Source organism: Ciconia boyciana, chromosome 10, assembly GCF_034638445.1.
Source record: "Ciconia boyciana chromosome 10, ASM3463844v1, whole genome shotgun sequence".
Taxonomy (NCBI): domain Eukaryota; kingdom Metazoa; phylum Chordata; class Aves; order Ciconiiformes; family Ciconiidae; genus Ciconia; species Ciconia boyciana.
In genome coordinates this window covers 18,763,262-18,774,507 of record NC_132943.1, presented here as the reverse complement: position 1 = coordinate 18,774,507, position 11,246 = coordinate 18,763,262, and the positions used below count along the sequence as shown (strand labels likewise).

Sequence of the window (11,246 nt, the reverse complement as noted above, 5' to 3'; positions counted from 1 at the left end):
CTAGGCTCAGCCTGGCCTCCCGCCCTTCCTCCTTCCTATTGGCCATCCCTCTTCTGCCCCGCCACTGCCATTGGGCGTCGCGGCCGCCAGTCGCGGGGCGGGCGGGGCTGGGGCCGAGCGGGCCGGGCCGGGGCCGGGGCCGGTGGCGGCGGCGCGGGGCCCCGCCATGGCCCACTTCGAGACACAGTACCAGCGGCTGGAGAGCTCCTCCACCGAGTCCCCCCCGGGCGGCGGCGACCTGCTCGTCCACGTCCCCGAGGGCGCCAAGTGTGAGCGGCGGCACCGGCACCGGGGGTTGGGGCCTGGCCGCCGGCGGCGGGGAGGCGGCGGCCTGAGCCTGAGGGGAGCGGGGTGGGGAAGCGTGAGGCGGCGGAGGCCTTGGGGACCGGCGGTGTCAAGGCTGCGGCGGGCAGATCCGGGCTGGTCCAGGTGGCTGGGGACGCGGGGAACAGCCAGGGACCGAGGGGAGGGGCTGGGCACCGGGGGCAGCCGGGGATGGGGGCTGTGGGGCCGGTCTGGGGGCTCGGGGGCCCGGGACAGGGGGGAAGGGGTGGGGTTGTGCCCCACGCGCAGGAAGGCAGGGTGTGCCGGAGGGCCCCTCACCCCGCGCTTGTCTTCCTTCAGCTCCGTGGCATCACATCGAGAACCTGGACCTCTTCTTCTCTCGCATATCCTTTCGCAGGGCAGGGTTCAGGCGGGATGCGCCCCACCGCCTTCTGGGCTCTCAGTGCTGGTGGAAACACCGGGTTTGCTGTAACTCGGAGCTGGGGCAGCGCCTGCCCCTTCCCGGAGGACACCACACGGCTCCAGAGGGGCTGGGGGACGGCAGAACCCCCGTGCCTGTGGGGTGCTGTCACCCAGCACTGAGGGGACAGGCAGGTTCTTTTAGGGATCCCTGGCAGAGTGATGGCATCACTGAGTTGTAGTTACAATTAAAGCTTTATTTCCTTAACAGGATTTTATGGTTTGCATAGCACAGAACTTGTAATCAGAATAGCACAGGATTTCTGTAAGCAGAATCAGTGTAGTACAGTTTCATAAGTAGCGTAGTACAAAATTTTATAGCACCACTTAGCTTATGGTTTCTAATCACCTGGACTCTCTGCAGATCGGGTCAGATCTTAATCCATGGTTTGCTGTATCAGGATAACAATCATAATCTAGACTCGAAAATCAGATAAAAGCATACCAGTCACTCAGTCCTGGGAGGAAGCAGATGACGGTGGAGGTGTTCCTGGCCACCGGGGAGTGCCAGGTCTCACTGTGCAGCAGCAGTTCCGGTCCAAGTTCCCACTCAGGACTTGTAACTCCTTGATGTTGTGGACAGTGCTCTGTGTGCTGTTACGCTTCCCTGTGCTGTGGTGGGGCCATCACCACCACTGGGTTGGCTGCGTGCCTGGGACCTTCAAGGCCAGCAAGGAAGGGAGTAATCGGCCTGGCGGCCAGGAATCTTGGAGGCCGGTAGGGAGGGGAAGAAGAAATCTGTTCGGTTTGTCTACTTGATTCACAGGACCTTCAGAGCCTGATAATGGGGGAAAGGGAACTAATGCGTGACCTGCTCGGTCACAGAGAATGGCTGCTTGCCTTATAAAATGGCGTTAGTTATGCTAATGACATTACCAGGGTTCAGGAGCAGGGGCTGCTGGTCACATGTGCTGGGGGTATTAAATGCATTTTTGCCTGGCTCTGTGCTAGCCTGCCCTGCCCGTCCTTGTGCGGCCTGAGGGCACGCTGAGTTTCTGCTCTGTGCTGGGACAGACCCCCCTCTGGGTGTTGGGTGGGGGAAGAAAGGAGCTTGGATGGAGCCAAGTCCTCTTATCCCAGCTGTGCTTTGCCTGGGCAGAGTGTGTTTCCCTGCAGTGGAGAACCAGCTTGCTGAGCAGTAGGGATGTGAGGGGGTTTCTGTTGGTGGTGGAGGGAGACTTGGCTGGGGAGCTCTGGATGCCAGTGGGACAGAAGCCTCTCCACCCTTCGTCAGAGGGAAGGAGTCTCCAGACTGTTCTCCTTGACTGTAGCTTTCACGTCTATAACCTGCATCAGAAGAATGGCTTCACCTGCATGCTCATTGGAGAGATCTTTGAGCTCATGTAAGTGCAGGTTCCCCCTCTGTTGTGGCTGTGGCAGCTGCTGGGGAACAGCCACAGGAATCTGCCGAGCTCCTGCAGCTGGGTGGGAGGGAGGGTTCCCTTTACAGTTGTCCTGTCTCCCCTTCGTTAGGGTTTTCCGTGCCCCAAACCTGCATTCCACTTCAAGGAACTGGTGCGCTTGAGCTTTCCCGCCGCCATGGCTGTGGGAATGCACCTCCATGACACGTGACCCTGCCTGCTTCACGTTTTGGGGGGCAGAAGGGCAATTGCCTCACACCTGCTCCCTTTTTTCACAGGCAGTTCATCTTTGTGGTGGCATTCACCACCTTTCTTATCAGCTGCGTTGATTACGACATCCTTTTTGCCAACAAAGCAGTAAATCACAGCCAGCATCCCAGTGAGCCCATTAAGGTGACTCTCCCAGATGCCTTCCTGCCTCCAAATGTCTGCAGTGCAAGGTAGGGGCAGCGGAGGGCATGTTAGCCACTGTTCTTGCTTTCTCAGGTACTGAGGACACCTGCCTGGGCCTGTCTCCCACTACTTGCCTCTTCTTGCTTGCAGAATCCAGGCAAACAGCTTCCTCATCTGCATCCTGGTGATAGCTGGGGTTTTCTGGATCCACCGACTCGTCAAATTTATCTACAACATTTGCTGCTACTGGGAGATTCACTCTTTCTACATCAATGCCCTCAAAATCCCCATGGTAAGTAGTGGGCCAAGGGCCGCATGCAGGGCCGCAAAGGAACGCGTGAGGCATTTGCTGAGCGGTGAGAAGCAGCTCGCCTTCACTCCTCTCTGGAGTCAGCTTCTCTGGGAGACCTGTACTGAGTGCTCTTCCCTCTGCTCCATAACCACATGGGTCTCCTTTCAGCCTCTTCTCCAGCAGCCAGCTTCCTGCGTGTTAACCCCTCTCTGCCCAGCCTGCCTCTCTGCCTGCTGGCACATGCCTCTGCCAACTGTCACCCAATATGTTTATTCTTTGGTGATGGCCTTTTCTGTGATGTCTTTCAACAGAAAAGGCATAAGTGAGGATATTCTCATACCTCCCTTGTGGGGTTGTGGACAATGTCATCTTCCTTGTTTACTGGGGGGGGAAACTGAGGCATGGAGCTGCCTAGTTGGTGAAGGCCGCACTGGAGACTGGTGTGTCAAAGATGGGGTTTGAGGCTTGCACATATATCTTAGTTCAGAGTCCTTGCTCTGATAGACAACATCAAAAGGTGTGTGTCCGTCTTTTGAGGAGAGACTGTGTCTTGAGAAAGGTGGGGTGAGCCAAGAGGCTTGGCTTGTCCCCAGCTTTTCTACAGGCTCCCTCTGGGACATGGGCTTAAGTCCCTTCCCCTCTTTGTGTCTCCCTGCTGACTCCAAATGGCAGCTCTGAGAGGACCCATGGGGAGCCTGGAGCTGTGTTCGTGCCTCCAAGGCAGCTGGCGTGTGAGTGGCTGGGAAGCAGTCATCTGCACTAATCTAGGGGTAAAGGGCACTGGGGCAAGGTATGGGGTTTGCTTGCTGCAGGCTGAAGCGGTGCAGGGAGGTGCCTCGTGTCCTGGTGTCGCATGTGCCTCATCAGCACCCCGAGGTGCGCGCTGGGACCTGCTGTTTGAGTGGGCTCAGCCCAGCCCCTGTCCCTGGACGCATCCTGCCCCTAACCTTGCCGCTTGCCCCCTTCCAGTCCACCCTGCCATACTACACCTGGCAGGAGGTGCAGGCCCGCATCGTGCAGATCCAGAAGGAGCACCAGATCTGCATCCACAAGAAGGAGCTGACAGAGCTGGACATCTACCACCGCATCCTCCGCTTCAAGAACTACATGGTGGCCATGGTGAACAAGTCGCTGCTGCCCATCCGGTTCCGCCTGCCCCTGGTGGGAGACACTGTCTTCTACACACGTGGGCTGAAGTACAACTTCGAGCTCATCTTCTTCTGGGGGCCCGGCTCCCTCTTTGAGAACGAGTGGAGCCTGAAGGCCGAGTACAAGCGAGCTGGGAACCGCCTGGAGCTGGCTGAGAAGCTCAGCACTCGTATCCTCTGGATTGGCATTGCTAACTTCCTCCTCTGCCCCCTCATCCTCATCTGGCAGATCCTCTACGCCTTCTTCAGCTACACGGAAATCCTGAAGCGGGAGCCAGGCAGTCTGGGTGCCCGCTGCTGGTCTCTCTATGGCCGCTGTTACCTCCGTCACTTCAACGAGCTGGACCACGAACTGCACTCACGCCTCAGCAAAGGGTACAAGCCAGCTTCCAAGTACATGAACTGCTTTATCTCCCCGCTCCTCACTATCGTGGCCAAGAACGTGGCCTTCTTTGCTGGCTCCATCCTGGCTGTGCTCATCGCTCTCACCATCTACGATGAGGACGTGCTGGCAGTCGAGCACGTCCTGACTACAGTCACCCTGCTCGGGGTGGGCATCACAGTGTGCAGGTGAGGTGGGTCTGTGCTGCCCCCGTGCTCCTGGCAGTGCTGTGGGGAGCAGTGGGGCTGACAACCATCCATGCAAACATGCTTTTTGGTTGCAAGTGGACATGAATCTGCCTGAGTGAAGGGTGTGGCTGGGGAGAGTCAGGGGCAGGCAGGAGAAGTGGGTAGTGGTCATCTTGGGTGCAGTGATTGTATGATATGAGGGGTGTTGCTGGAGGTATACAGCAACACCCCAGGGCTGGGCTGGCAGGAAGGTTTGGGTTGGGCGTGAAGGCTACAGGCGGAGCTATGATACGGGCTGGTCACCCTGCCCTCCCAGGATGAGATCTCCCAGGAACTGAGGTGTGATGTTTCCCTGTCCTGTCCTACAGGTCTTTCATCCCCGACCAGCACCTGGTGTTTTGCCCAGAGCAGCTGCTGCGAGTCATCCTGGCACACATCCACTACATGCCTGACCACTGGCAGGGCAATGCCCACCGCTACGAGACCAGGGACGAGTTTGCCCAGCTCTTCCAGTACAAAGCGGTGAGCTTGGCTTGCAAGGGGCTGGGATGGGGACTCGCCCCCATCCCTGCAGGAGGGAGAAGCTGCCGGAGAGCTGAGCAGCTCCTGGGCTTGCAGAGGAACAAGGCAGCTTTCTCAGAGACACCCTGCCCCAGAAGATGGGCTGGAGCTGGGGGCTGGCTTTGGGATTGCGGGTTTTTTGACATCCTCAAGCTTGTGCTGAGCCCATCATCTCTGTGCTCAGGTCTTCATCCTGGAGGAGCTCCTGAGTCCCATCATTACCCCCCTGATCCTCATTGTCTGCCTGCGGCCCAAGTCCTTGGACATCGTTGACTTCTTCCGCAACTTCACCGTGGAGGTGGTGGGTGTGGGCGACACCTGCTCCTTTGCCCAGATGGACGTGCGCCAGCATGGCCACCCGGCGGTAGGTCCCGTGGGTGGTGGGAGAGCAGCCTGGGCTCCCCACCAGCATGTCTGGCCCTTTAGACCCATGAGAGGCTGTAACTCACTACTCCTGGCAGCCCACAGCCCAGCCCAGCCACCTGCCTCCCTGCTGCATGTCTGGGCCTGCCAACACAAGTCACCAGCCCCAGAAGGCTCTTGGGGCCCAGCTGTGGTTATTAACCCAATACTTTGTGAACCAGGCTTTGTCATTTCTTGATTTGATGTCCTTGCCTGTCTTCACAACCAGGAGTCCTGTGTCCTCAGGAGAGAGGAATGGGGATATTTGGACATTTAGAAAGTGTGACCACTGGGAACTGACTTAAAGAAGCTGGGTTGCTTGTGCCCAGGAGAGAGACAGCCTCAGGGAGATGGGAAGCATTTTCCATTATGTAAAATCTGGTGCAGAGGGAAAGGGGATCCATCTATTTCCTGTCCCTGGGAATTTAGGTTACTTGTCAGGAAAGACTCCTTAGTGACAGGGCCATGAAACTAGGGAGGGGGTGGACTCACTGTGGCAGGAAGCGTTTAAGAGCAGTCATTTGTTGGCTTTAGTCGCTCCTGCTGCGAGCTGGAGAGTGCAAGACGAGGCTTTCAGCTCTGTATTTTGTGACTAGTCTCCATCTCTCCGGTTCCCTTGCAGCGATGCATGTTCTGGGATGGAGGTGGAAGATGCTGTGCTTGCTGCTTCTTCCCCAGGCTGTGAGGGCTGAACTAGTGTGGGGCTTTTGGTGTAGCGCCTGCTACATGTGGAGCCGTGGCCCAGCTTATGCTGGGTGTTGCATGCTTTGCCCAGACTGACTGTAGGATTCCCAGGCCTGGTGGGGGTGTAAAGCAGATCCTGTCCCTCATTACCTGTCTGTGCTCTGCAGTGGATGTCAGCAGGAAAGACGGAGGCCTCCATTTACCAGCAGGCTGAGGATGGCAAGACAGAGCTGTCCCTCATGCACTTTGCCATCACCAACCCCAAGTGGCAGCCACCTCGCGAGAGCACGGCCTTCATCGGCTTCCTGAAGGAGCGGGTGCACCGGGACAGCAGTGTGGCGCTGGCTCAGCAGGCTGTGCTCCCCGAAAACGCCCTCTTTAGCTCCATCCAGTCCCTGCAGTCGGAGTCAGAGGTGCCCAGGCTGGGCGGGATGTGGGGTGTTCTTGGGGTGCTTGCTGGGTGCTGACAAACTGATAATCAGGCCCTCTGGGCAATTTTGCCCTTGCCTGGGCGGTATCTGGGGATGCAAATGTGATAGATCAGCACTAGTTGGGACTGCTGCTGGGTTTCTAGAGAAGGCAGCAGGCTGTCCTGGGACCCTGTGAGGTGGGAGAGGGGCTGAGAGAGCTGGGGTGCCTCAGTTCTATGTTGCTAGCAGGGATCAGGCCTCCAGGTCTGCACAGAACAGTGATTCTCTCCCTTTCAACTCTGCAGCCTCACAGCCTGATTGCCAATGTAATAGCAAGCTCCTCGGTATTGGGCTTCCACATGGGCCGGGATGGACAGGCCTCCCGCCATCTCTCCGAAGTGGCCTCGGCCCTGCGTTCCTTCTCCCCACTCCAGTCTGCCCAGCAGCCTCCCAGCGGCTTCCAGGCAGCGGGAAGGGATGGAGAGGGAGCCCAGCCTCGCGGTGCCAGTACCATGACAGCCTCTGGGTAAGCTGCAGGCTGGAGAGGGGCGGCCGGACACCTTGCAAATTCCTTAAACCTTTGTCTGATTGCCATCCTGTTGTCCTAGGTGCACAGTGGCATTTGTCTCTACAGCCTGGGCCAGTGAGGGGCATGTTCGTAAGCAGTTAGGCCCAGGTGCTTAGGCTGGCCCCAAAGGACAGTGCTGGGTTCTGATGTTCTCCTGTAGGTACCACAGTGGTGAGAAATGCCTGGTAGGGAAGAGGCAGTCCCATAGCAGGGCTGGTCACCTTGTGCATCTGGGGAGATGCTATAGAAGGCCTGTTCCTACCCAGCCCAGGAGCGGATGTCTGCAAGCCTGATGTTAGAGTGGAGGGGGGCTGGGTGGTGTGTAGGGGGCACCTGGGCAGCAAACACCACTTGTGTGTCCCATGGCAGTGCTGATGCGAGGACCATGAGCTCGGGGAGCAGCGCCTGGGAGGGTCAGCTACAGAGCATGATCCTGTCGGAGTACGCCTCCACCGAGATGAGTCTCCACGCACTCTACATGCACGAGGTGAGCAGCCTGGAGCTGGGCTGGCCAGAGGGGTGTGAGGCAGGACAGGCAGGAGTGGGCTGCCCTGTCTGGAATGATTGGGATGCCAGTGTGAGTGAGAGCTGAGACGTGTGTGTGTGCAGTGTTGGGGTGTGTTCTGGTGTCTGGGCTCTCTCACACAGCTGACTCACTCGTGTTTTGGCCTGCAGTTGCACAAGCAGCACACCCAGCTAGAGCCCGAGCGACACACTTGGCACCGGCGAGAGAGCGACGAGAGTGGAGAGAGCACTCATGAGGAGCTGGACGCTCAGCGGGGTGCCCCTGTCCCCATCCCTCGTTCTGCTAGCTACCCCTTCTCCTCACCGCGGCAGCCAGCCGAGGAGATGGCCACGCTGCAGACTGGCTTCCAGCGGCGATATGGTGGCATCACAGGTACGGGAGCCAGGACGGAGGTCTGAGCTCCAGGTTAAAGCCCCATAACCGATGCCCTGTATGGACTGGCATGAGCAGCCTGCCTGCCCCTGAAGACTGACAGGCCCCAGGTAGCCAATCTTCCTCCTTGCCTCTCCTGCAGACCCGGGCACAGTACACAGAGCCCCATCACACTTCTCTCGCCTCCCTCTGGGAGGCTGGGCTGAGGACGGGCAGTCGGCGAGACACCCAGAGCCCGTGCCAGAGGAGAGCTCAGAAGATGAGCTTCCACCGCAGATCCACAAGGTAGGGGTGAAGGCTGTGGCTGAGAGGGGCGAGGTATACTCAGGATGCCAGGCTGGGGTGCTGGCAGCTGGTCCCGATACGTGCCACATCCCCTCTCTGTCTTCCAGGTATAGCCTTGTAGACTGGGGATCTCATGGGGGTTGCAGACTGGGAGCCGCCTGGGCAGCAGGATGTGGCGTCAGCCTGATTCTTCTCCCATCCCGAGTGGACAGGATAGTCCTGGGCTCCCATTTTGTTGCCATCAATTGCCGAAGAGACAAAACTGCCAGGCCGGGGGCTTTGCGGTGGCACTTTGTGTCCAGCCGTGTGTCAAGTCAACACCACTCTGACTCGTGGGGTGAATGCGTGTGTGAGTACATACATGTGTCTGTGTTCACATCTGTGTCGTCCGTGTCGGAGGATCGCTGCAGAGCCTGCGAAAGCTGACATGACAGGACTAGCACTGGGAAGCTGTGGACTGGCTTGGAGGTGGCAGCAAGCAGCTGCTCTTCGAAGGGATGTGAGATGGCACCAGCTCCAGATGTCTGCCCAGAGCTGGGACTTGCCTCCAACATGAAGGCAGGAGCTGTTGCGAGGGGTCTGGCTCAGCCTGTAGCACCACACCTGCCCTGCCTCCAGCCCTGGGGAGGTGCCCAGGACCACGTTCACCCTCCTGGAGAGGACTGATGTGCCCTTCAGCCCAGAGCAGGACAGCAGTGGGGCAGTCACCCACCCCTCTGGCCCAGCACCCTGCAGAGGGACAGGCCCCAGCTGCTGCTGGCATGGGTAGGGGTTTGATCTAGAACTGGTGGGAACAGCTCTGGCTGGGATCCGGGGATGCTGCAGCTCTTCCCTAACTCTCATGACAGCTGCCCCATCCCCTGCCCGCAAGGAAGGGTCAGTGGTGTCCCTGATGTCTCTCCCAGCTGGCAGCCTCTGTGCCATACCTCTGGTCTAGGGCAGCATCCTCCCCCCTGCGCGGCACCCATGGGATGCGGGCTGCTAGCGGGCCCTCCTGCAGTGCCAAAGGGACCCCGGGGTGGGGCAGCCCGGCGTCTCCCGGGAGCACTCGCAGCCCCCTTGGACCCACCCTGAAGGTCTTGTGCTCTGTGTATTGGTTCCCTTCCCGCAGGCATGATAAAAGGCCTTTTCCCTGTGCCCAGGCTGTGGCGCATTGGGTCTGTCCTCCTGATGTGACTGTTTCTGTGGTATCGGGCCTTTCCTCTTCCCCAAGCAAAGGCTGTGGTGCATCTCGCGTCTCAACCAGGGGCTCCCAGCTCCTCCTTCCCTCCTGAAACCATCCTTTTGCTTGCAACATGGCTCCGGCTGCTGTGGAGACCATGTACCAAGCAGCTGGCTCGTTCCGGGGCAGGGCAAGAACCCAGAAGGGAGAGGCAAACCCCAGCCCAGCCCTCAGGGGGTGGGGGGGGGAGCAGTGTGCAGTGTGGCCTCAGACAAGACCTTCCCACCATCTTTCTGGTTTCCCTCTCCTCTCTTCCAGTGGCAGCTTGTGAGGATCTGCATCCCAACTAACCCCTGCCAGGCTTTGCTTTCCCCTCCCTCCCTCCCCTTGCCTCTGGCAGGGGCTGCTTGCTTTTGCCATGCCCTCCGCGAGCACTGCAGGCCCTCCTCTGCCATCCCTGGAGTCCAGGGCCACCTCTCTTCCCCTGCCAGGGTTATTGCCGTCTGCCCTTTGAGCCCGGGCTGGATGCATGCTGACGAGCCGGCTGCTCCCAGTGCTGCAGGGGTGCATGCAGCCGGGTAGCCAGGGCACGAGCAGGGCCAGGGTGCTCATGCAGGGGCAGGCTCTTTGGGGGTGGCGGGTTCCCTGCTGCAATGGGGTGGGATGGACCGGAGCTGCGACTGCTCTGGGGTCTGTAAGAGACCAAACGGAGTGTGCTAAAGCAGAGCTTGAGATGGGGTCAGGACTGAGCTGGGCAGGAGGTCTGTGGACCCAGGTGCCGCTGGGGTCCTCCCGCAGAGGAGGAGTGGCTGCAATGACCCCGCTCTGGCTTGGGGCTGTCATGGCCTGATGAAGGGAAAGTGAAAGCAAATTTCCCAGGAACCCAAGCTTTCCAGTGGCTTCCCCTGGCACCTGGGCACAGAGGTGAGCCTCCCCGGGGGCTGCGGGATGCCACGTCAGGGCTTCCCGGGGGACTCGTCGCTGATCTCTAAGCTGAGCAGCTGAAGGCTGGCAGTGCTCTGGGGCAGGGGGGAAAGTCCGGGCCTTTCCCTGGGCCAGCAGGAGGGATAGGCCGGGCAGGAGCAGGCTGGAGCCCTTGCCGCATGTTATACTTGTGTTGTCAGTGTCCCATGTGCATGGCGAGCCGCTCTTCCTCATCTCCTCCCGGGGTGTGCGGGCACGGGGGCCGCCGAGGAGCGTGGTATCGCACCCGCCGTGCCCTCGCTGTACAGCTGTATAGCCGTCGAATAAAGATGGGCTGTATCATCCCTGCCCGTGTCCGAGTCTCCCTTCATCCCGCGGCACCGTGCAGCCTGCCTGGACCCGGCCACGGCGCGGACGACCGAGGAGGCCGGACGCGCTGGTGCCTGTGATGGCGGCAGGAGGCTGCGAGGTGCCTCCCGCTGCTCCTGCTGGGCCGGGAGCTTCCCGGGAGCTCAATCCCGGCCGGCCGGGGGCCGCGGGGGGGGAGGCAGGGGCTATATTTATCCCCGGGAGGGCAGCGCGCCGTCCTGCCTGACCTCTGCGGCGGGCCGGGCCCTCGCCGGGGCGGCGGGGGCTATCTCGGTGCCGCAGGGCTGGGCTGGCGGCGGCGATAAGCGGGAGCGGGGCCTCGGCGTCGGGGATCCCACCTTGCCCCCCCGCCCCGGGAGTCCGTCCCGCACGCCGACACCCCCCCGGCCCCATCTCTGCGGGGGGGGCGGTGGTGGGGCAGGGTGCCGCGGGGAGGGGCGCAGGTCCGTGCAGCCTGGGGCCGGGCACCGAGGCC

General features: G+C 60.1%; 1 protein-coding gene across 1 annotated transcript; it reads left to right on the top strand.

Annotated features, from left to right (window-relative positions):
* Nucleotides 1-101: 101 nt before the first annotated feature.
* ATG9A (autophagy related 9A) lies at nt 102-10,746 on the top strand. Its single transcript, XM_072873942.1, has 14 exons — nt 102-269; nt 625-668; nt 2,023-2,087; nt 2,384-2,545; nt 2,649-2,790; nt 3,760-4,508; nt 4,877-5,030; nt 5,254-5,433; nt 6,323-6,568; nt 6,871-7,091; nt 7,503-7,620; nt 7,809-8,031; nt 8,174-8,316; nt 8,424-10,746. Exons 1-14 carry the CDS (start codon nt 167-169, stop codon nt 8,427-8,429), a joined length of 2,556 nt encoding a protein of 851 aa, XP_072730043.1. The 5' UTR covers nt 102-166; the 3' UTR covers nt 8,430-10,746.
* The last annotated feature ends 500 nt before the right edge of the window (nt 10,747-11,246 follow it).

What these genes read in the sequence shown, in the direction of transcription:
- ATG9A (XM_072873942.1), top strand. Translation starts at nt 167, where the DNA reads ATGGCCCACTTCGAGACACAGTACCAGCGGCTGGAGAGCTCCTCCACC. An exon ending in GTGGGCATCACAGTGTGCAG is followed by an intron (nt 4,509 to 4,876) that starts GTGAGGTGGGTC and finishes CCTGTCCTACAG; the next exon opens with GTCTTTCATCCCCGACCAGC. An exon ending in GCCAGCATGGCCACCCGGCG is followed by an intron (nt 5,434 to 6,322) that starts GTAGGTCCCGTG and finishes TGTGCTCTGCAG; the next exon opens with TGGATGTCAGCAGGAAAGAC.